This window comes from Cynoglossus semilaevis, chromosome 7 (assembly GCF_000523025.1).
Source record: "Cynoglossus semilaevis isolate Cse_v1.0 chromosome 7, Cse_v1.0, whole genome shotgun sequence".
Taxonomy (NCBI): domain Eukaryota; kingdom Metazoa; phylum Chordata; class Actinopteri; order Pleuronectiformes; family Cynoglossidae; genus Cynoglossus; species Cynoglossus semilaevis.
In genome coordinates, this window is record NC_024313.1 from 10660050 (window position 1) to 10685394 (window position 25345).

Below are 25345 nucleotides of genomic sequence, written 5' to 3' on the forward strand. Positions count from 1 at the left end.
TTAGTGGTTTCTGTGAGAATCCATTAGCTTCTGTGGTTCAAGAAAGATTTCCATTTGGTTGGTTCAAAAACAAACTGGGTGAGTTTCTCTTGGCTAAGACGTTTAAAGGAGCCTAGAGTATCAGATTGATGACTTTGCGTTACAAAAGATGTGTTGCACAAAGTTAAGTTACAGGCCATTTTATTTCTCTGTCTGTTTTCCAACAAAAAGTCTGATGTCTTCTCGTGTTGCCTCTAATGCAGTTGGGAGAGGTCACGACCCTGTGATGTAATCAGCTCTTATCTCTGTTGATGCAGCTAACGGCTGTATTGTGCAGCTCTGGACGTCAGCCACGGCGCTGACTCAACCGAACAAATGTCGCCTGCAACCTGACTCTGATGCTTTGTGTTACTGTGATAACAGTACACGGTGTGTAACGCAGCGTAAACACCAACCTTCATGCTGATGGCTGTGTCCCCTTTGACAAGAGTCCACTCGTAACGGTTGATGCCGTGGTCGTCCACACTGTCCCTGCCGTCCAGCACGGCCCAGTCCGTGGGCAGCTGGATAACCACGTCCTGTCCGGCGTCGCTGCGGGGGGGCTCGTCCGCCTCTGAAGACATGATTGGACCTCATCAGAGATTGAATATTTATTTTATTTCGTTTCCTTTCTGCATGGCAGACATACAGCTGTTTAGGCATAAAAAAAGTTAAGAGCATATTCATTTAATTATGGAAAATATAAAAATATATTTTTTTGTTGAGATAAAATTAATTAACACTTAGAAATTGGTGCCTCAGTGTTAACTCGCTGCCGACCAAATCTTTGTTGCTGTTTGTCGTTTGTACCACGAGGCGTCACTGTTAATTGATGGTGAACAAAGGAATCTTCAACATACTGTAAACAGGAAATTAGAGCTCGTCACAGAAACGGACGTCTGTCCTCTGTCTGTAGACATCGAGCCAACCTGAGGAAAATAGTTCCATTTCCTCCAGTTTGGCTGGTGTAAAAGCAGGTGTCGCTGTTCTCAGCCTCCTGGTCTAATTTTGGAAACCTGGACCTAAAAGGTAGATCATTGACTCAACCCTGTCTGTTTTATCAAGATAAGCCCTGGACTGTGTCATAGTCTAAGCACCACTGTGTGTGTGTGTGAAACCTAACTCTGCAATAAATCCATATCTAGTGGTGAAAAACATGAACTGCTACAGGGTAAAACTTTTTAAAAAGTGAGTGAAGTATAATCTCAAGGTCATAAAATTAATCATAAATTAAAGACAAGGTAATAGTCGACTGTAATTTTTTTTTCCAGAACAGTTTACATTCTGTAGTCTTCACTCACTTGATGTTTTTATGGTGCTCGGTAGAGGGCGTGTCACCTCAAAACGGGAAATATAACGTAATCTGTGACTCTACACACCTGTAAACATTCATTGTATTTTATATTTTTATTGATAGGTTTTCTTTTCTCTATGTCGCCCCCTAAGGGTGACGTTAATACAGTCTAATCTAAAGCATTTTGAAACCCCATACATGTATCCCTATTGGTCGCTTGATGAACTACAATATGTAATTAATCAATACGTTTATTAATTAACACCTTTATATTTTATTCAGTTGGTTAAAAAAAGTGTGTCTTCAACATATGGTCAGTTTAATTACAATCACTAACTGATCTTCAACATATGGTCAGTTTAATTATAAGTATAATAGTGACTTAATGTTATATTATTAACTCTTCAAGTGCAGGATGACTTATTTTACGTTGTTGTTTTTAATGTGAATACTGTAATAGCTGCATGTCCCACCTGGTGCCTCGTTCTCCTCCTGTCCGGGCCTCCTGGCAGAGGAGGCTGCAGCAGGGAGGTGGCCCAGTCCCTGTGTGCTGTTCGCGGCCCTACTGTAGGATGTGAATCCCTCCTGCGCAGCGAACAAACACACGTTTTTGCCCCTGTAGGTGCAGTTGAACAGGTAGCAGCTGATCCTATCCCCGCTCCTCTTCACGTCCTCCTGCACCACCGCCAGCGTGCAGTGCGATTCCCGGCAGCAGGCGTGCAGACAGTCCCTCCAGCTGTACAGGGGCTCCGGAGCCAGCAGGAAGGTGGCCCCCAGCTCGATGGAGTCTCTGGCCCGGATGATACGCTCCCCGACGGCGTCGTAGTCGCCCAAGCAGGAGTCGACGGTCGCATCCTCTCCGCCTCGGAGCTGCTGACGGAACTCCTCCAGCAGCTCCTCCACCCCGGAGATCTTAGATTTCAGATCCGAGATGGAAGAGGAGCGGGAGACCGCAAAGCCGAGAAAACAAAACGGGAAAACGGCGGCGAGCATCCTCAGAAGAAGGGCCATGATGATGACGACGGTGACGAGCGCAGTCTGTGACTGTGGATGAAGATTCTGCGACGCATCAAGATCGTCCTGCACGAACAACAACCGCCGCTGTGTCTCCGTAGCAAAACAATATATATTTTAATGTTATAAGTGTTATCACTTCCGTAACAGATCAGAGGATGAAGGTTAACAGCGACACCAGAGTCAAGAACGTGAAGGTGAGGAGACGGGAGCGACTGATAGGACGCTACTTTCAACCAACGCGCTGACGTCACAATAATGATGTCAGAAACCGGAAGCGGGAGTCGCTACTTACACCTGAATCTCTCCAGTCGGATATTGATTTCTCAAAGTTTATTTGAATTAGAAATAACAATAAGAGTGAAAAAGAAAAGAAGAAAATTAAACAATTATATAAAAAAATCTCACTCCTTCTCCTATTTTTAACTATTATGTTAATACCACGACACTATATATAATACTAATAATAATATATGGAAAATAGTGATGACTTAACACTCCTATCATTACAATATATCTTCCTTATATCCCATAAACATAATACTAATAATAATATATGGAAAATATCCAGTAAAATTATGACTTAACACTCTTAACACTCATTACAATATCTCTTCCTTATATCCCATAAACATATTTGTTTTTGTTTTCAATTTCTAACCCATTTTACATAAATTAATTCACTTATGAAAGACGGTAAATACGTTTTTTTCCCAATGGTTTTACAAGAGAAAACTCTTAAAAAAAAAATACAAATTGTTGTTTTAATATCCACCAATATGAAGCTGTTACTCCAGCACTAGGTGTCGCTAAACACGTAAACGTCCTGCAAAGTGTTCCTCTAAAACGTATTATAAACTTTAATAAACTTTAAAAAACTTTTATAAACTGAAATAACAAACTCCGGGATCTTTAATGTGACATGTTTTTTCCATCACAACATAGATGTGGCTGAATGACTGCATCACATCATTACAATAAAGTCAGTGTACAAGGTTAAAAAGAGTAGAATGCTCCCATGTAACATTAATTACTAACAGATCATCACCTCGAGAAAATACATAAAATACACATCCCATTTATCATTCACGTGTTCAATATAGAGTGAACCATGTTATGGTTAAATATATATATATATTTCAAAATACATAAATGTGATTCACATATAATTTAGAACACAATATATACATGTTTCTGAAAAATAAAAAAGTGGAGATTTGTGATTTAAAAAAAACAACAAAATTTTAAAAAACAACAGTACAAATGAAATTAAATAAGTCTCAGTACAGATGAAATAAAGAAACAGGGCATGCACTCACATCCTTCAGATTAGTCCATGGCAATTAAATTAATTAAAGTCCATTTAAATAAAGTAATGATATGATGCCTATAGTTATAAAAAGCACAATTTTTTTAATATAATGTCATATGTTTTGTATCTCAGGCCTCTGTGATAGAAAACAGTCAGTTCTGTAAACGCTCAACATCTTCTAAAGTCTGGAGAAAACGTTTGAAGAGTTTATGGAGAATTGTTTTTCAGCCATATTTTTTTTAAATTTGTTTTGACACAACTGTAACAAATAAGACAAACCCAGTGGCACTGCTCAGTGTTGGTTGACTTCACATCCTTGATCCTTGTTTCAAAGCCATGGTTTGAAGTTCACAACATCCTTGGGATCTGGTACTTTCCTATGCATGTGCGCGCGCACACACACACACACAACGAACTCTGGCTCGTCTGAAAATCTCACTTGTATAAATACTGAGGTAAAGAAGAAAATAGTCACTGGGAAAATCTTCCAGGTTTCCTCTGCGTGGTCAGTGCAGTTTAAGGCATCAGGTTTTCTTTTGTCTGTAGTCTGTGATGGTTTTCCACAATTTACACAGGATTCCGCCTCTGTCAGGACACAAACAGTGACAGTTACTGCACTTTACCGCCCGCTAAAATACAGGGCTGTGATTGGTGGAGACATGTCAATTGGCTGTTACTCTGACAATAACTAGAATCAAAGATGGCCGCAAGCCACTGGTATCGTAGTCGCTGTACTTTTCCTTATCTCGATAGTTAGAAATTACCGTAGCTTCGCTTGTTTATACCGATAAACAATTTTATATTTATAATCGCGTGGTATATCGAATATAAAAGTGTATGTACTAATTATTGTGGTTTCGGTTGATCTGTATTCGCCGAATTACCGTGTGTGTGGATGACAGTATGCTAATAATCTCGGGGCTAATATGAGATGCTCTAGCTCCAAGACTGCCGCGCCCACATAGCGTGTGCTCTGGTGCTTCTTATCACAGTTTTTAAAAATATATTCGCCTACAAATACCATGTAATAAGTCCACGAATAATGTTTTTAAGCCGGGATTTTTATTTCGGGTGGTTGTTTGTGCGTGAACGATCGAGAGCACGGTAATACGTCTGAATTTGAATGAGTCAGAATTACCCGGTAAACACTTCCGAAATAGATTTAAATTCAATACAAGTGACTAACAAAATTATATTAGGCTACATAATACAGTATGTTTTATTATTTGTTTATGTTTCATATGCCTCAAATAGCTCGGGCAAAAGTTATTAAAAACTTACAGACTATATTTTTTGTAAAAAACAAAACAACAAAAAAACAAACACTATGACCTATACATTTGATGAATGATTCAAAAACTTTATATATAATATATTTAAACAGTTTAAAAAATAATTTAAAAAAATAAAAACTTTATATATAATATATTTAAACAATTTCAAAAAAAAAAAATATTTTCTTACCTTATCTACCACTTAAAAACGATTTTCTTACCTTATCTACCACTTAACACCTCTGTGTGTTTTTATGCCTAAATAATCAAGTATTATTATATTTAAAGGGGCAGTATGACCTTAGTATCTTACTTTTAGTGAAAAACAGTGTACAGCAGTATATTTTGTGTTTTTTTTTGTACCTCAGTCTTAAACTCTTCAAGTCGTCTCTGGTTACATCATGGAGGATGTCGTTCAGTGTGTACTGTTCGTTTAAAATCTGAAGAAACATGACAGAAGAAAAAAAACAAAAATAAACAAACACCGTGAGTCTGTGTTTGTTCCATAGTGAATACATGGTTCTGCTATGTGTGACGGGGACTCACCTTGTCTATAGAGTCCTGGTCTGCACCCTGGAGCCTCAGCCAGCTGCTCAGCTCTGAGTCTTCAAATCTCTCTGCGGTCTGACTCCTCTGGGCTTCAGAGGACGACTCAGGAACGTCTGCAGAGAAAAGACCAAGCCGGTCTTTTTAGACTAAATTGTTTTTCCTGATTTAATTAGGACTAGTCATTAAGTATCTTAATGGAAGATGAAAACAGACAGACCGGTGGGCTCAGATCTCAGCCTCAGTAGTCTGATCTCCTGCTCTCTCTCTTTCAACACTTGCTGCAGTATGGCCTGATACTCTCTCTCCTTCTCCAGCAGCTCTTCCAGCAGCCTGCCGTCAGGTAAGAGGAGAAATTAGATTTCCTTAAAAACACTTTCTGAAAGTTCCTGCGTGCGTAGATCTGTGTCACCTGTTAGTCTCCAGCTTCATCCTGCCCAGCTCCATGCTCACAGAGCGCTGTGCATTTTGGCACTCCTGTGAGACGGTGGAGCTCAGCGTGCTGACCCCTGACGTGGCCACGGTGTCGTCGTGTGTGGCTACAGGAGGCACTCGGCTCTGATGGGTGGGGTTCCTCGCAGCCTCGCCGTCATCTTCGTCGACATCGTCCTGATCGGCGGCGTCGCTTTCTGAGGCCAGACTGAAGTGAGGCCTCAATTCTGGAGACCAAGGTGAGACCCTGACTTAGTAACTGATCAACTGGATCAATGTGATTTATCAAATCACTGATGTTAGTTTCAAACTGCGTTTTAAGCATGTACCAAAATGGTGTTTGTCATCTGTCATTGGAAATTCAAAGAAAAAAAAAATGGTTCTTTTAGTTGAAGGAAGTACCTGGTACAAGTATCGTTATGGCCGTCTGCACAGCTTTACGGATGATGTTGTCCAGAGCGAACATCCAGTGAGGCTTGATGTTGTGGTTTCGCAGCACTTTATTCACCTAGAAATGTCACATGGTTCATGGTCACGAGAAAAAGATTCATCATAATGTGAAAAACTAAATATACTAAGTCTTTTCTAAATCTAAATTAATGTTTGTTTGTTTTTTCAATACAAATGTCTTATTTTCTGACATTTAGAGAATTCATTTACCATTTTTAACCACACATTTAAAAGAGTTGAGTGTGTTTTTATTGACCAAGAGGGGGCAGCAGTGCCTTATTTTTCCGTAGCATTACGCAACACATCCTCAACACCGTAACAACCACTTATTCCTGTGCTGTTCTAACGTGCACTTATTCCTCACACATTCCGTGTTATTCTCTCACTTCAGTGTCTCTCACATCACCGTGTGTGTGAGAGCTTCGTGCAGCAGGAGCAGCACACAGCTGCAGAACCATGTTTTTTGAAACAGGTTTTAAATCATCTAAACATCTTCAACCTGCGCAGATATTCAGTACTGCCGTAAACACGTGGAGTCGACAGGTGGCACTAAACGTGTAAATGAAAACCACATTTACTGACATCTGCTGTATGACAGAGGGAACACTGTGTCATTGCATGTGTGTTTTTCAGGGTTTTTTTTAAAAACCTAAACAGTTTCTGTGTTTATAGGCATCATTGAAGAAACTTTTTAAAAAAAATATTATCTGTCACCTCAGGGCAGGAGTGTCTGCTCTAGCACAGCTGCAGATTGTGGCCATGATGGATTATCAGTGGAAAAATGTGAAATATTTTGGGTCTGCTGTTACTCGTTGATTAATAACAGTCAGATCAATAATTCATTAATCCATGAACTGAAGTCCTCCAGAAGATTTGCCGAAATGGCCTGTCGGTTAAAACCACCCCTGTGTGTGATGTACTCACAGCATCTTGAAATCCGAAGAGCACCACCTGCAGTTGACTGATGGCAGTGCTGTCAAAGTCCAGCTCCAGTTTGAGCTGTGAGAGCGTGTTGGCGATGATCTTCCTATCTGCCATACGGACAAAATCCCCAAGACTGACCACCAGGGTGGAGATGTGCTGAGGCTTCAGTCTGGTCTCCTCGGAGCCCTGCAGGTGAGACAGTCAGGAGAAGGTGAGGAGGTTTATGGATCAGTGAGCTCATCTTTATGATAACTGTTGTATCTGAGTCTGAACCAGACCTGTGTGAGCGCCTCCATCAGGTTGGCCACCACCTTATCCTGGTCCTCTGTCAGAATGTGGTGCAGTGTCGCTCGTCTCTCGCTGTCTTTTCGGAGCATGAAGAAGCCAGAGTCCTTCTCATCAGGCGATGGAGGAGCACTGTGGTCCTCAAAGTTCTCCACGGGAATGCTGCGTTGAAATAAAAAAGTACTGATGCTACTGATTTTTTTTTAAAATTTCATTTCAGTAGTTTCCAGAACAGTATGTTAAATTAAACAACCAACTATATATATTTTTTATTTAAATACTGCAAATTATCTTTATCTATGTGACCGTGGCCGGCAGTACAATTACATATCCTGCCGCTAGGTGGCAACAAATGGCAGTAAGAACTGAAAAAAGCTGTTGTGTGTGTTTTTCTTTCAATTCCTGTGAGTACATCAGTGTTGTGTTCAAATAAACAGGCCCAGGTTTCACACTAAGTGTGCAGGCAAACTAACAAATCTGATAACAGTATCAAATGTCACACTTCATTTTTTTAAACTCAGATCTGGTTGTTCTACCTGAGGAACAGAGAGCGCGGCCCCTTGACGTCCCTCTCGCTGTAGCACTTGATGCTGGGCTTGAAGATGAAAGGGTTGGTGTTGAGGTCGTTGTCAGGGGAGACGGAGCCGTACTCGCTGCTGCTGCTGGTGTCCTCCACCACCACGGGCACGGGCAGAGAGATGCTGCGGAGATACTCTGAACGACACAAGAACATTAGGTAAACATATAAAACCTGTTTTTTTCTGCAGAGTTTATATGGAATGTTAATCATCTGACTAGCTGTTGTAGCAGAGGTGGAGGTGGAGGAGGAGGAGGCTGTTTTTGGCAGCTGCTCTTTTCTGCTGTAACAGTGAGAACTAGAGCTTCCTGTTGATAAAATTAGATTCTGATGGAAAATGTTGTCTAAATTTCTGTAAAAAAAAGACTTAAGACCAAACAGGTTCATCTAACTGTACTCATTGACAAACAGTGTCCATAGATTTATGGCTTATTTTTTTGACCTATGTTTCTGTGCTAACTTTAAGCTAGTTTCTTGCTCACATAATGTGATTTTCTGCTCACTTGTGTGAGTCTTTTGTTTCAAACCGCATCTGATTTCCTTTAAATTACTGTGTCGACACATGAAAGTTATAGACGTTGCTTCCTTTAAATAGCCCTAAAAAATGCATTAAGAACAAACAGCATCCTATAGGGCCCATTGAAGGCTATGACAATGAGCCAATTCACTGTTATTATCGTTATTAAAATATCTCCATTAGATTAGCAGAAAATATAAAGGGTAAAATATAGCAAGTCAAGGCTGGCAGAAAAGACATTTAACTACAAGCATACATATATGATCTAGAGTCATGACAAACTCCCTGAGATAACTTTGTAAATTAGTCATAAAATTATTAGTTACAAAAATCCAACTCACCTGTCCCTGGTGATAGAGCTGTAAGAAAGAAAAAAACAAAACAAACAAGCATTACTTTAAAAAAATAAATAAATGGATTAAAACTCAACAAACCACTAAAATGACCTCCACAGGCTTATTTTATCAAAGAAAATTAAAAGTATGTGTTTTTTTGTTTTGTTTTGTTTTTTTTGTTTTTTTTTTAAGGCTAAAAACTAAATATGTTAGTGCATTAACAGATTAGACACAAAGAAGAAGAAAATGTTCCAAGGCCAAAAAGTCTGGGAATTAGTGCTCTACAAGTGCCGAGGTAGAATAGTATAAAAAGTATTAATAAAAATATAAAATATATTGTAAGGTTTTCTCTGCCTCCACATCACTGCTGCAGGTTTTAAACCAGTGTCCACCGAGTACAACGTTGAGCCTCTGTATCACTGCTGTTGTGAGACGACACTAACGGCAGAACACAGATTGATTTAATGTGATTAAAGCAGAACTTTCTGTCTTGGAGTCCACCCAAGGGACAGTGTGAGCAGATTTAATGCAGTTCCTTTCTGTCAGCAGGGAAATGAGGAAACAAGTGTTTTATTGAATAGTTCCTGTCGCTGACGGCAGCTTTAAATTTAGACATTTAAATAGAAAAGAAGAGAAAAAAAAAAACTTGTAACAAGGATTTTTTCAGTAAAATGTAATAATGGTAGTTGTAGCAATAATAAACATGATTATATATTTCTAAAAAAAATTTTAATCAATTAAAAATGTTACTGGTCCACAAAAAATACATTTTATTCTAAATGTATTTACATATATGTATATTATGTAATAGAATTTTTTATAAGAGCCTGAATTTTAAGTGAATTATAATTTCTTTTGTTTTTTACTTTTCTTCATAACCTTTAATTCTCCATCGATTCCATTATTGAACCATACGTGTTTGTAAAATTTCATATTGTTTTTCTGTGTGAATCTTGAACCTGTTAATCCTTGTATTTAACACCAAATATATTGTAACTATGGTAACGCTGTGTGTGCTGTGATGTAACTATGGTAACACTGTGTGTGCTGTGAGGGGATGTTTTATTTAAACTTCAGTCTTAACCATTAAGGTGAATGCCACCTGTGAATCCTCCTTTGCCCTTCTTCTTGCGGCTGGTGACTGTGAGGAACTCGTCCGTGAGCAGGTCCAGAGCTGTGGCACGCCGGTCCGGGTCGGGCTCAAAACAACGTAAGATGAAGGCCTTGGCCTCCAGAGACATGGACTCTGGGATCTCTGGATGGATCTTAAACATGCCCACCTGCAGAGAGAAGGAGACGAGGAGGTAAACAGAGAGTGTTTACACTGTTCTGTGGGCAACGGCGCTCGGAGTTCAAGTCTGACGACAATGAGGAGACAAGAAGTTCCTGCTAAAGCCGACCAAATTGTTGACTTAGGATTAGCAGGTAGACGCCCGGCACTGAGAAATTCCACAAGGATGAGTGAAGAGAGCGCAGAGGGATGGTTTAACTACTTCGGAAAAGTCAACACGGCAACATGAAGTTCCTTTAAGAACCTGTCGCTCTGGGCAAAGTTCTTTAATTTTGAGCACATTTAATGATTAACCCTTCTTTGATGCTAAAGGGGTTTGTAAAGCAGCTAAACTTTGGAGTGAAAACAGTGACATGAAGCTGTTTTTGGTGCAAAATCATTCCTGGTAAATGAAACACTGTAAGGAGTGACCATGGATTAAAAATTAACGTGCACATTAAGATAAAATCACAATTAGAAAAAAATTGTATCAATAAAAAATATCCCTTTTACATATATGCAAATATATGTGTACGTAAATATACATATATTTTTAAATATATTATGTATATATAAAAACTTGTATTAGTACATGTATATGTGTGTTACATATATAAAGTATATGTGTGCATCTATGTACTGTATATACAGGTGCAGAGATATAAACATATGCGTTTGTTTTCTCTCTCACCTTGAACATGGCAGCCTGCGGTTCTCCCAGCTCGTAGAACGGAGGTTTCCCAGTTGCCATCTCTATGATGGTGCAGCCCAGAGACCAGATGTCGGCCGGTTTACCATATCCACGAGGACCTTTGTCTATAATTTCTGGAGCCATGTACTGGAGCGTGCCTGAAAAACGATGTGGGAGTTTTAAGATCGTGGAGATGACGGTGAGAAGAAAACACACACACACACCCCCCAAAAATTGAATCATTTTGTCAAAAGTTAGCAAAAAAGCTAAAGATGAGAAATGTAGCTTAAATCTGATGAATAAAGCAAAAGTTAGAGGTAAAAGAGTAAATGTACGTAAAAAACAATAATTGCTTTACAAAGTTTCTAACTGTCTCTGTGATATAAAAGAAGTCATTGATTAGTAACTACTGTCAAATTCATAATAAAAAAAAAATGAATTAGTCATCAAGAGGCAACAAGAGACATGTTGGTTTCAAAGGAGAGAAATTCAGCAAAATATGTTTTCTGTTCCGAGACATGTTGGTTTCAAAGGAGAGAAATGTTTTCTGTTCCAGCTTTTCTGAAAGCCTGACTGACGTCAGGATAACCTCTCCACGCAGCAGTGACGGTGACATAAATAATAGGAAGAGAGCAAATTTGTATAAAGTGTTCAAACTGATTGACGTCACATCCAACTGCTGTGTGGGCGGTTATTGAGTGACACAGATTCAAAAATACCAAAAATAGTTTTTCATCATTAGTTCTAATTACACGTCGACCCCGTTTTTGAAGACACGGCTCAAGTGACGGAGGCTCTAACCCTCTTTGAGCTGCTGTATAATCACAGCTCAGTCCACAGTAACAGCTTTGGGTTCTATTCAAAGGACTTCTTTGTTCTAATAATAGTCGTCAGCCTGTGTTTTTTGCTGCTGAGAACTGAGCTAAAAACAGACAGCCCTGCATTTATAGCATGCCGGCAGTTATAAAAAGGTGTCGCCCATTTTCCTGAAACAACTCCAGCCTTCAGGGTGAGTCCCGGTCTGCACCAATCAGCTGTCAGAAGGAGGTCAGACCGCGCTGGGGCCCGCTGTGGTCTGACCACAGGCTCTGTATTCTCAGTGATATCACCGACTGGAGCTGTGATTGCTAAAGAAAAGTAGGTTTACTCCCTCCCTAGCTGTATTCATGGCAAAGCAGCTCTATTTCCAGAGGAATTTAGCACACACCCAGGGAAATTAGCTCCGTCAGTCAGTGAGTACCTGTGAAAGTCTCGGTGCAGGGGTTGATTCCGGCCAATCTCTTGGACGTGCCAAAGTCCGATATCTTCAGGACGCCGCTGTAGGTGTTGATGAGGACGTTGTCGCCCTGCAGAAAACACAGTCAGTGAGGAAGGCATGTACTGCGCACTGGTTCTGCAACTACAGACTTTCCAGAATGTCATAGTGCTACGATGAGGTGAAAGGTCACGAGGTCATAAATAAAGCAGAGCCTTCCTGGTATCTGTGTTATGAGCTGTGCTCCAGCCTAAACAAGGTGATTAACAGTGATGAGCCAAAGGTCAACCTCATGTAAACACCCTGACCTACTGTAACGGCCGTCAGTTGTAAACACCCTGACCTACTGTAACGGCAGTAAAACAGTCATAAAACCAGGAGGATTTCATCTCCCATATTTAAAAAAAACCCAAATTCACCTTATTCTAACACACAGAATAAAGATTTTTCGTAAACATGGATTAAAACAGCAAAAACTGGGCCACAGACTGTCACACATGAGCTCTGAGCAAATTCTTACAGCACACACATCACCTGTTAATCCTGGTAAGCAACGGTGAACTTTTTGACCTAAAGGATTTCTGATAAACACAACAAAAGCAGGAGTTTTCTCGCACCAAAAACAACCTAAAAAAAACCCTTTAAACCTTTAAAAAAAGCAAAGCAAAAGAAAACCTGTTTTACTGCACGTAATATTTGTGCTGATTGACACCAAACAGTAGAGAAAAATGTGAACCTGTCCTTTAATCCTCTTGCAATGAAACCTGATACAAGAATTTAATCTTCTGCAGCTGCAGTCGTCTAAGCTGCTCCAAATGTTTTTTTGTTTTGTTTTGCAGAGAAGCTTCAAGTGATCACCTGTCAGTTGCACAGTTTTTATATATTTAAATATACAAATATACAGTGCACCGCTCTCTCTCTCTATATATACTGTATATAATAACTATATTATTGTGCAATCAAAGTTTAATTACACTAAATGCAAAGTTATAAATTGCACAGAGGAATCAGCTGGGTCTTCAACCTAAAACCTGCTTAAATCAAAGCTGAATGCTTTGATTTAAGCAGGTTTTAGGTAACATTGTCGCAGATGTTCAAGAAATTCTCAGACAACTTTGTAAGATTTTTTTGTTCCTCCCTCATTTCTGTCTGCATGGTTTTAAAATCCCAAACCAGGGCTGACCTCAGCCTTTGAGGCTTGGCTCTGCCTTCAGTGAAGCAGCTGCCAGTGGTCCTGGAATATTTTCACTCAGATCTTCCAAAACTAACAGGACCACCCAAAGAAAAAGGGGCTAGTAGTAAAATATGGATGTCACGACGTATCAGCACACATCAAGCCAACAAAGTCAAATTTTAAATAAATAAATGAATCTTTTAAATCTGGCCCTGAGAAGTTTTAATTCGTACCAAAGATTTTAACACCAGTCAAACAAGTTTAAATCACGGAGATCTTTCTTTTTTTTTTACTCACTTCTTCTGATCTATAATTAATGCACAGTTCAAATATTGTAAAACTTGTCTTTACTTTGATGTCTCTGTGTGCGATCTGGTTGTCGTGCAGATATTTCAGCCCCTCCAGGATCTGCCGGGTGTAGAAGCCGATGGTGGGCTCGTTGTTCTTCAAGGGCCCCCACTTGGACCTCAGCAGGGCGGACAGGCTCCCTGCACACAGCAGGACAAAGTATGTCAAACCACGCACTCCCTCTGCCGTACGACTCATCTCAACACCAAGTTGTGCTACGGGAACATGAAGCGTCTCACCTCCAGGCACCTGCTCCATGAAGATCTTGATGAATCCATTCTCGCTGATGGAGCCCAGGTACTGGACAATGTTCTTGTGCTTTAGGTGTTTGTGGAGAGCGATCTCTTCGTGGAGCGGCTGAGAGTACCTGCCATCCAGAGAGAGAGCAGATGTAAAAAAATAAAAAATAAGATGGCAAAGTCAGGACTGTCTAAAATTGGTTCCCAAACATTTTCAGCAGCGCCCCCTTTTGGTAGATTAGACTATAACAGGGTCCCACTGGAACAAAAAAAAAAAACAAAATCACAGTTGAATGTAGAGGTCTAATGTATGACCTCACCAACATTTTCAGAACTCATTATAACCTCAGTTAGCATTGTGGCTAAAGTGTGTGAAGCAGTTAGCATTGAAACCTTTACTGCATGATGTTTGAAATGGAAGGTAAGCGTCTTTACTGCATGATGTTTGAAATGGAAGATTTACTTTGAGGTGTATCCTCAACTACAGACGCCACTGCATGCCAGAAAGGATTATAAGATTTTTCCCCCATCATTCTCTCTGGTGTTGTTTTCTACCTGCTGTGTTGTTTTTTTTTTTTCTTAAGTAGGAGAAGTCTGTCTTTGTCTGTGGGGTAAACTTCTACCTGCAAAAAACAAAGTGCATCTCCTTCTGGTTCTTCTGTAGAAGCAGATCACCTCAGGACAGAAGCTCATTTTAACAAGCAAATTTTTTAACCCTAAATGACTTCATAGAAAATGACTGTGAGAACACGGCATTCATATGACAGCTAATGTACACGTCAGCCAATTTGAAATTCAAAGAATTTTGACCTACATTCTGTTTTGCTATTAAAATAGTGTCAATAATTCCCTACTGTCGCCAGCAGGGGCATTATCACACACACACATCCTCTCACCTGCTGTCTTTCTCTGGGATTTCTTTGATGGCCAGTCGGACTTGGTTGCTGAGGTCACGACCCGCGTACACCACACCGAACGTGCCTTTACCCAGAATCACCCTCTCGCCATGCTCGTCGTACTCATAGTCGTACTGCAGGATAATATCAAATAAATAAAATACTCTAAGGAATTGCACTAATAATATATATATATATATTGTTTTTATTTGTCACAAAGACACTCCTACACTATTATATTGCAGTGATTCAGTGGGTCCATAGTCTAGCAGTTAGTACATTTGCCCTTTCTTTTATAAATGCAAATTTCCTTACTACAGAAAAACAGATATTGTTGTCACTAATGTTGACATGAATCTTGGTGTAAGGACAGGTTCTGTAGCACAGCTGGAAAGAACACCAGGTTAGAACCGACTGAGCATAGAACCTCAGGGATACAAGTCAAAATCAGTCGGAGAGCAGAAACCTGTACAGCTTTGCGTGTCTGAGTAGAAGAGGGCGGGGCAGTGAGGCATTTGATTTAATGAGCTTTTACCCCCACCACCCCAGGCTGTTCAAACAGAGACAGGTGAGGTCATCTGTTCCTGCAGGTGTCTGTCCACCTCTACATGTTGGCACTTTTTGTTATGCAAAACGTTAGGAAATCTACACAAAAATGTCAACTATGATGAAAACTGAGACAAACTGTGTTGATCCTGTGTCAATTCCACAGTCTATCTCTAGGCATCAGGCAGTTGTGCAGAGATTCCAGAATGATGAATGAGGGCAGGTGGCAATAAAACAACGGGAAAACAAGCAGCCGTTGGTGTGGAGGCATTCAAAACACAACAACAAAAGCTTGTATCAAACAAACAGGCAGAGAAGGAGAAGGAGGAAAAGTGCAGTTTTTGACCTTTAGTTCCATAGTAGGTGGAGGATGGAATGAAAAACCAAAGCAGACATTAATGCTGTGTTTGAATCCAACAGGAAGCCAGCTGCTCAACGCTTTTGACTGTTCAGAACATGTCTCGGCGCCGCCTCACCTCTAGGGCGTCACTGTCACACTCTCCCTCCTCCGGACCTTTCCAGCTCTCCTCAGTGATGCTGTTGACCAGATCACAGAATCTGCCAAAGACAAAAACAGCCTGGTTTGTTACAGACGCTTTGCACAGGTCTAAAAAAACAACTGTTATGTCAGAGAGTCATTTGATATTTGTGGAACCGTAACCTGTAATGTGAACGTGTGAACGTGTTCCTGCTGTTCTTGGGTTTCATGGGTGGTGGTGCACAGCAAGTACTTAATGGGTGTATACTAATGGGAGTAATGAAAGTAGTAAAAAAAAAAAGATTTTGTTCATTACTTTACTGTGATAAACTAAGATTAGATAGATATACTTTATTGATCCCAAGATAGGAAATTACAGTTATTAGATTAGATTGGATTAGATCAAATAAATACCTGGTAAATTAAAGGTTAAATAAATCAGTATATTAGGCCACAGGAGATTAAACTAGATTATTAAATTTTGATAAGGTAAAATGGTGAATGTGGTGAAAGTGAGATTAGATTACATTGTTGGAGCATCAATAAATTCAAGATAGCAATAAATTACCACAGATAACTCATATTTTTCTGTAATTTACTGTCTGCACCTGATGATCACATCCAAGCCTGTCACACACACACACGCGAGCTGCAAATTCTTCCCCTTATTTGGCTGTAATCCAGTCACACCAGGCTGCAGGTGTTCAGTAACACATGGGTCGTGCACGTGTGTGTGTGTGTGTTTTCTCGTGTATGCACACATGTCAGTCTTTCAGGATCACAAACACAATCAGACCAGATTGCTTCCTCTTCCTAACCACCTTTCATTTCCCTCTCTTCCTGTCTTTTCACCGCTCACATCCGCCTCACATTCACTCAGCAGCGAATGTGACTCACTGACTCTAACACTCCATATAATGGCCCTGCGAGTTCTTGTGAACCTCTGGTGCCAGGGTCGAAAAATCAACTTCACAGAAGCAGCAGCAGCATCAAGAAGGGTGAAGAAGAAGCAGCAGCAGCATCAAGAAGGGTGTAGATGGTGTTGAAGAGGGAAGAAGGTGGTGGTGTCAAGGTGTGACATTATTTAATGTTGGAGCAGTAATGATGACAATAAAGGTAGAGATTAGTCTTTGTGACTCAGGAATGGATGTCAAGTCTCATACTATATAATGTATATGAGTTTCTGTTTGTACAATAATTGAACAGAATACAACTTTTTTATGGACATTTCAAAGCTCTGGCTTTAAATTTTAATCAAATTTAAATAACTTGTATTCCTGATAACGATGTGTTAAATATATATCAAACAATTGTGGTACTCTATACAAATCTGATAGGTAGAATTTACCTATCAGATGTAGGCAGTTGTACGCTTTGTCTACTGCGCATGAGCACAAAAGAAAAAACACTGGAATACGCAGTTGCTTACCAGAGCCCATGAAATCAGTACACGCCTGGAAAAATACGTATTTTCATGAATAAGTTATATACGTTTAATTAATCTTAACTGTTAAACAACAAATAAACTTCTAGAATGCCGTTCAGTTCATGACAGAACGAGTTTTTAAACGGTCAGATTCGGCGCCAAACCTCGCTGCCGTCCGCCATTTTGAAAGGTAAGACTATTTATTTTGTCAAAGCTAAGGTGAAGCCGCGAACATGTATTTACCGTGTTTGTGTGTTTATTTGTTTTTGTTTAATACGCCGTGTGTGACTGTGAGTGTGTACTGCTATTGGAGTCGTTGCTCCCCGACAGTGGAGTGTTTGCGAAAACGCTGTACTATATTGTTTTATTGAACTGTCATTTCTGGCTTGTACTATTGCTACTTGACAAAGGCATCCTCTATGATTAAAATATAAAGGCTGACTGGCTCGCTTATTATGTTAGTTGTTCTCAGGTCTTACACGTATATAGTGCATTTACAACCTGTTGCTGAGTCACATGGTTTGATACTCCAAGTCACAGAAAAAATGCTTTAGGCTAGAACCCAAAGTTCTGAACGACAACAAAGTCCTGCAGACTGACCTTTTACAGTGCATCTCTGTGCAGAAATAGATCTGAAAGTCTTCTGCATTGTGCAGGACGTAGAGGAAGGCGCTGCGCTGGTCAAACTTGGAGATGCTGAGGGGGGGAGAGAGAGAGAGAGCCCACAGTGAGGGTGACAGTGAAGACACAAAAGAGAAAATGTCACATGGGAGAATGAATGAAGCTTTTCTCTGGGTTCTGTACTTCAGCTGCTGTATTTTTAGGACAGACGCAGGAGGTACCAGAAATTCCAGTGTGGCCACAAAACATTATTCAGTGATAAACCTCCCATACATTTCAGCTATTTTTAGATAATACATTAGGTGAGAGTTTTAAGGCTTTACCACTTTACCTTTAGTTCAAATGTTTTGGCTAAAGTTTTGCTATTCTCGTTGCTTGTTTTGATATTATTAGCAATCTCTGAGCAGCTAAGTTGTTTTTCTGGCTTAATATAGTTTTTTGTTGCTAAGTCTTTGATATTTTGGCAGTTATTGGTTCACATTTTTGAGTGGTTTTTAACCATTGTATGCAGTGAAGGGTACATTAAATGAGCACCAGCTTTCTTGTGGTATCCTTGTATAACACAACAGAATTGTAGTGTGTTTTTTTGTCAACGGAGAACTTAAATAATGCTAATTTTCTGCGCACATTCCGGGGGCATTTGCATGATTCGACAGCTAAATTGAAACTTTTATCCTGGGGGACGAGCGCCTGTCGGACCGTGCCAAGCCAGTCGACAGAGCTCTGTTTGTGTTTATTGTCGCTGGCTGTGCTGCCATTGCGTCCTGCTGACTGTCTTCAGCCTGAGTGGGCACAGAGAATGAGTGGTTCCCTAGCAACATGTGAGCACGGCCTTCTCCACTTCTTCTCTCCTCTGACACCGCAGTCCTCTGAGGAGTGGGGAAGATGAGGCGGTAGAGCAGAACAGAGTCATCGTCTGTGGCATTAATGGTGCTGCGTGGCGTTGTGGGAGGTGCAGTGACTAGAAGTTGGCGTGATGTGTCACAGTAATTAGCTGTACATACTAACTGATATAACACGTTTGGCAGGGCTTTTTGTAGAGTTTCAAAACTTGTTTATTTTTTCTCTGTGCAGAAGTGTCACGTTCTGTATTTCAGGAGGCAAATGAAGGAAATCTAATTATTTGAAAAATGTGGATTTACTGTAGTAATCTAGTCCTGGTCTTGTGACTGCAGGGCTCAGGGACTTCACCTAAAATCCATCCATCAATTTTTTGTGTTTATTAGGAGGAGCTGACAATTTGCAGCTAGACTTATGATGCTGAGACTGGGTTACATTCTCTAATTTTTAACTTTTTTTTTAGACTGGGTTACATTCTCTAATTTTTAACATTTTTTTTATCAACTTCTTCTTCTTTTACTTCAAAAAATGTTCCCTAGTTTGATTAAACTGAAGATGCAACTTGTTGTATGTAACATTATTGCTTTAGCTGTGCAACAGCAGAACTGATTTGATAGCTCATTTGAGATTAAAGATTAAGAACCATATTTCTTTCCTGCCTCTTCTAAACACAACATCTGTTCATGGCCTTGAATCAGCCAGTCTCTGAAGACACTCTGTGAGGTTATTATGACATCACTCAGCTGTGATTCGGGAGACGACACTGACCTGACACCTCGTACTGACGCAGCTCCGAAGTTCCACTCGTGGATTCCTTTGTTCTGCAGAATAGATGAGAAACAAATCAGAGGTTTTTCAGCCGCGGGGAGACGTGAAACTAATGTTCTCTCTCTTTGTCTAATGAAGCTGTGCTGACTGATGGTTGGTATTGGAGCTGTGGTCTAATCTCAGACGTGTTGAGTGACCTTACAGTAATAAAAAGACATTAGTGGTTTTATTACATTGAGTGTGAAACAAATGACAGAGTGATGTCAGTGCTGCTGATGCTGCAGGCACAACAGGGCAGCCAGTCAGGATGGAATCAGTTTCATGTTTTAGCAAAGTTTTCAGGCTGTTTCTTTTTTTCAGTGTTTAAAGAATGAAGTGTAAATTAATTGTACTGGACGTTAAAGAGGAAATGATGTAATGAGTAATATAGAGAGTAGTTTTTTTTATAATGAAGTCTTTAAAAAGTGGGCTGAGAAAAAATAAGCTGTAGGTCTCAGTCAAGGTTTAAACTCAAGAATGATTTTATATTTGTGCAGTTGGGACGACATTAACTAACATTATAAGATGAGCTGGTGATGAATGACCTCACCCACCTCATCATCTGGAGCAACATGCCAGATGGACACCGTGTTGTCCTCCACGTCCTTATTTATGGACAAATACGAGGGCTGGTACACTTTGGTGGGCTCCAGTATTAACACCTAAAAAAACAAGAGTGTTCTGTGAACTCCAGGCACTGTTATTCCCTGGAATCTTCAGCTGCTGGGAATCACTTACTGGGAACCTGACAGAGGAGACGTCTTTCTTGGTCGCCTCCACCAGGAAGTCCATCCAGAAATCCACCAGCTCCTGTTTAGGGGCGGTATGCTCAGAGCTGGGTTTCTTAAAGTGCTGGTAAATTAAGATGGTTTCCACCAGTGAGCGTAGATACCTGGAAACAAATGTTAACTCAAGTAAATGTAAACATTTATCTATTGACTAATGACTGACAAAAACAGAAACCCGGATTAGGAACAATCTGACAGGGTCATCATGAGTGGATGAATGTTTGTTTTTCTGGAATTTAAGGAACATTTTTGGAACTTTTTACAGCAGATGCACAAACTAATGACAGCAGGTGGTTAATGCTCAGACACTTGACTGTTCTCCACAGGCTGTGGCTCTGATTGAGCCTGTTATAATCTCACTGAACAAATATAGAACTTCATTATTCTGTCTCTGGTACAATTAATCTTTTGGAAGGATTACGTTCAAACAAATTTAAGAACATATATGTAGACTTTCTACTTGTTACTATGAAGACAATATAACAGCTAGTAGGTGCCAGTATTAGCAGGACAAGGTGGAGCTCAGTTGGGCAAAGATAACAGCTAGTAGGTGCCAGTATTAGCCTGACAAGGTGGAGTAACTTCCTCCTTGTGTTTTTTTTCACGCTGTCTACAGATGGTCAACTGTGGTTTCAGAAGGAAAAAGAAAAAAGCGAGGATTTGAGTGATGCAGAGACACAGTTGGTGATAGGTGTGGTCTAAAATTGATTTATTTATTTTTTCTTTATGTGAATCAATGTTTTGGAAGGTTGCTGAGGTTTTCTCTCACCAGATGGGAGCTTTGAGTTTGAAGAGTTTCTCGGAGGCCTGGATGACCCTGGTGTTGTCGCAGGCCAGGATACTGGCTCCCAGGAAGAAGCCCACATCCCAGTAGCTCTGCAGCTTGTCCAGGCTTCCTTTTTTACCCAGAAGGCTGCTCAGCTTAACTCCTGGAAAAATCACGATGACAGATAAAACCGTTTTTATTTATAAAGGAGGATAATTAATTTATTGTGTTTCCTTGGATCAGCACCAGTGGGGATTTTAGGCAGATGAGATAGAAGAGCAGGAAACAACTTCATGTCACAGCATGCAGCATGGAGCTTGACTGCGTTCTGCAAAATGTTTGAGACAATATTTTGGTTCTGCTGAGAGGAGATGCTTGAACATGTCCTGCAGTAACCAGACAAGACGAGTCAGGTGGTACTGTAGGGGGCGACTAGGGTGAAAGCAGTATAAACATGGTGTACAGGGACAGAGAGTTGAACTCTGCTGTTCCCAGGACAGTTTGCACTATTTCCCAGCCTTGAATTCCTTTGCAAACGATCAAACTGTGTCCCAGCTTGAAAATGGAAAAATGTGCCCTGGCATCAGTCAGATTTTATTTAGATTTGTTTTTTCTGCTGATGGCTGGTTTGCACAACATTTTGCACGACTACCATTTTTTCGTGAAAACTGTGCAACGTTGTTAAATGTGTTAATGATGTGTTAATAACGTGCACTTTTACATGACTCAGACTCATGGACCATTCATTTTGACTCCAGTTGTCAGGGCTGGGGTTTCAGCAAGGCTTCTTTTTTTTTTAAAGCATTTTTGAAGCATTTCATCAAAACTCAAGTACTTTGCAAACCTTGAAAAGTCATTGTGGAAATTCTGATCACACTTTTCAGCACTCCTTTAAACCATGTACTGTGTGTACTTCCTACAGTTTGTTGTTTTTTAAGTTTTCTTGCCATGGATTTTCTGTTTTAGCTAATCCCGCACTGCAGCTTCACTGATTAAATTTTTTTGTGTTTTATCAGGATAGGTTTAAGTATATTTATGCATCTGGGTTTAAACCTGTAGATCTACATGACAAAGTGGCAAAAGTTTTGTTTTTATTTTGGCAACTAGGTGTGAAGCTCTGTGGTTTAGCTGCTTGACTTTTCAAATGTAACCAATTTCCATTGTCAAAAAAGTTTTGGCTCACATTCATTTGCATTTTCATGCATGAGCCCAATCCATAAAAACAAACTACTTGCATTAACTGCAGCTGCAGAGTAGGAAGTCACTGCCAGGTGTTTCACTGAAGGGTGAAGTAAACGAAAATCAACAGATTCAGAGAAAGAGACAAACCCAAGCATCCACTCACCCACTTTGCGTAGCTCAAAAGAAGTGTCAAACTGGTGTCCAGCTGCCAGGAGGAGGACGGCGTAGTTGATGCCAGAGTGCAGTGTTGGCTCTGACTCAAACCCCTTTTTAAACCTGAGGTGAAATACAAAACGGATGACTCCAATAAACACCTTTCTTCCAGGATCATTTCTCTGTGAACTTTTATCTCCACTGAGCTTAAATTAGGAAATAGAAGGGAAAAAAAACAATAACAGCCATATTGAGCTGGGGCCACAGAACACCCGACGGTGAACGTGAATGCCCCGGCACTACAAGAAATCTCATTTATTTAATGACCAATCTGCTCTGCTCTGCAGAGGGAAGCTGCGTGACTGTTATTAGGAGCCTCTGCCAAGTGGTGACATGGAGATGAGAATAGGAAGCAGATGGGATCTTGATTTCTCCATGAGGCATATTCAAATGACGAAGATGTGAGCTCCTTGAAGGAATCTCCAGAAGGGATGGAGTTATCAGCAGGCTCGTGATGTTCTCGAGTTGATCTGTTGTTATTGGTAGCTCATCAGGAGACAAGTCAGAGCCAGGACCATCCCCAATCCCAAATGCCTAATCTTGTGGGATTAAGTGTCAATCAATTGAGGTTTCTCTTTTTTTTGTCTTAGGAAATCCTTACTTTTTTTATTATTGCAGCAGCTTCTTCCCACATCAAACTTTCAATAGTTAATAGTTCCATGCTACTTGATTCCTCTGATACAGTATTTACAAAATAAAAAATAAATAAATAAATTCAGTAATTTTTCATGGTCATCAGTAAATCAGAGACCCACACTCACCATAGTGTCCCACTGTCTCTGCTCTGTGTATCAGTAAAGTGAGACTCCAGGAATGTGTCCTTGTAAATGCGTCCCACCAGGCAGTAGATGTCCGAGGCCACGTTCTCTTCGTCCTCCACCAGGGGCAGCATGATGTCCAGGGCTCTCTGCCTGTCTCCTGGCAGGTTCCTCCTGCACACGTCCAAATATCCAAAATTGTTTAAGAAGAAAGCTAAAGATATAGAGCTAAGACTGACTGAAATAATTGAATTATGGATTGAATACATCAATTTATTAATCAATATTATTGATACTGATTGACAGAGAACTTATATTTTAAACTCTCAGATGATGTTTTAAATATTTCACAGTTTTGGTTGTGGTCATTTAAAAGTCAATTAAATGGATTGACTTTGATCCAATCATCAGTGGTTTTCTATTTTTGGATGATGACGCATGCAAGAGTTTTCAGGTGTGACAGGTGCGTCACGCCTTCAGTCCCATTTATAACTTGCCATTACACTGAAGTGGAGGTGTGATAAGATTAATAAGACGCTTATTTTTAACCTCATTAGTCGGTGCCTTTGTAATAAGAGAGTAAGTTCACCAGGCGGTTTGAACATTTTGTTTTTGACTTACCTGCTGCTCAGAACAGGAGAAGAACTTCTGAGCTCTTCTCAGTTAAAAACCATATCATTTTTATATATTATTTATATATTTCTGCTTCAAATCTACAACAAAGCAGATTTAGAAGAGTGTGTTAACATGGCAGAAAAACAAGTGAGAATGGAGATTTGAACAGCAACAGCAGCCCATTGTCTGGGTGCGTGTGTGTGTTTGTTTGTGTGTGTAGCTAAGGAACCGTAGCGTCGAGTGACGTCTTTCATTATCATACCTGCAGTTTCAGTGGAGGCTACGGACAGTCTGACCTAAATTACTGAGGTTTTGTGCTGCATTAAACATAATAGCCAGACATACAAGGGCAACTTGAGTTCAGTGATGTGGCAAATGCGCTACCCCGGGTTATTTGTTTGGAAAGTAACTTTAGAAACAGTCAAGTCTGTTAAATAAATATTAAAAAAATAAGAAGATAACTGCACGTCAAAGTTGAGTCTGTGTTAAATATTAATCTATATATACATATATCTTAAATATTTATATATATATCTGTAAATACCAATATGTCCTTGACGCAACAATTAGATTCGTAAAATTTAAACCAAAAGTTACAAATGTATTAACATTTTAAAGACAAAGTGTTTTATTTCCCAACTACGTTATCCAAAACGTTTTTTTTTTTCCTTTAGTGATTACTGCAATGATAAGAGATCATATTTAAAGCAAACTTGTGTTTTTACTTCACATTAGAGCAGAGAAAGAAAACATGATTTTATGCTGCATTTACGCTTTACATTTGCCATTTGTCAACGATCTGTCAGCAGCAACAAGTGGAGGAAGACGTGATCTTTAACGGCACATTAGAGCCACATTAATGAGTTGGAGTGAAAAATCAAACAACAGACACTTAAGCTGCACAATGTCTCCACGTTTACGACTGCTACTCCATTTGTTAACCGTTAACCAACGTGATATTATCATCCTAAACAGGCAGTGATGTCACGTGGTTCCTGTCCATTAATACCGACTCGGATTCAGGGAAATTAGCTCCGTCGAGATCCCGTTCCCTGCAGAACTGTGACATTTCTGGGAATTTCTGCATCACTCTCGACCACGCAGTGTTGACGGCAGCCTTCAGAGACATGGGGGCTGTTATACTGTGAAGTCTCACCCGGGCACAAAATGGGGGGGGGGGGGCAAGATAAGCATAATGTGGCTCCATCTCTGCAGAGCACAGAGGTTAAATAAAATGTACGATTACTATGGAGACAAATCCAAAGGGAAGAGATGATCTCTCTCTCTCTCTCTCTCTCTCTCTCTCTCTCTCTCTCTCTCTCCATCCCTCTTCATCCCTCTTCATCACACAGCTCCCTCACATTTTATCTCTCCTCCCTCCACAGGATTGATAAGAGATTTCTTCCCTCTCTCAGTTGAACTCACAGCCATATCAACGCCCATGTGTCTAAAGC

At 40.1% G+C, this 25345-nt stretch overlaps 2 protein-coding genes across 3 annotated transcripts in view; both read right to left on the reverse strand.

Moving 5' to 3' along the window:
* lrp11 (low density lipoprotein receptor-related protein 11) overlaps positions 1-2845 on the reverse strand; it is a 5813-nt gene extending 2968 nt beyond the window's left edge. The window contains exons 1-3 of the mRNA XM_017033444.2: positions 1786-2845; positions 298-592; positions 76-93 (exon numbers count right to left, since the gene is read on the reverse strand). Coding sequence (XP_016888933.1) covers positions 76-93; positions 298-592; positions 1786-2323 — 851 coding nt within the window. The 5' untranslated portion in view covers positions 2324-2845. The remainder of the gene's footprint in view (positions 1-75; positions 94-297; positions 593-1785) is intronic.
* A 370-nt stretch (positions 2846-3215) lies between these two features.
* Positions 3216-25345, reverse strand: part of map3k5 (mitogen-activated protein kinase kinase kinase 5) — a 45594-nt gene continuing 23464 nt past the window's right edge. The window contains exons 7-30 of one of the 2 annotated variants that reach the window (XM_008313321.3): positions 23280-23450; positions 22469-22581; positions 21127-21286; positions 20308-20461; positions 20124-20231; positions 19531-19583; positions 17902-17997; positions 15874-15955; positions 14852-14985; positions 13956-14083; positions 13720-13856; positions 12180-12285; positions 10940-11097; positions 10081-10258; positions 8985-9002; positions 8086-8263; positions 7543-7711; positions 7265-7450; positions 6293-6398; positions 5871-6117; positions 5679-5791; positions 5459-5574; positions 5276-5352; positions 3216-4223 (exon numbers count right to left, since the gene is read on the reverse strand). In XM_008313321.3, coding sequence (XP_008311543.1) covers positions 4163-4223; positions 5276-5352; positions 5459-5574; positions 5679-5791; positions 5871-6117; positions 6293-6398; positions 7265-7450; positions 7543-7711; positions 8086-8263; positions 8985-9002; positions 10081-10258; positions 10940-11097; positions 12180-12285; positions 13720-13856; positions 13956-14083; positions 14852-14985; positions 15874-15955; positions 17902-17997; positions 19531-19583; positions 20124-20231; positions 20308-20461; positions 21127-21286; positions 22469-22581; positions 23280-23450 — 3049 coding nt within the window. In that variant the 3' untranslated portion in view covers positions 3216-4162. Of the gene's footprint in view, positions 4224-5275; positions 5353-5458; positions 5575-5678; positions 5792-5870; positions 6118-6292; positions 6399-7264; positions 7451-7542; positions 7712-8085; positions 8264-8984; positions 9003-10062; positions 10259-10939; positions 11098-12179; positions 12286-13719; positions 13857-13955; positions 14084-14851; positions 14986-15873; positions 15956-17901; positions 17998-19530; positions 19584-20123; positions 20232-20307; positions 20462-21126; positions 21287-22468; positions 22582-23279; positions 23451-25345 lie in introns of both variants that reach the window. The other variant, XM_008313320.3, reaches the window with a different exon arrangement.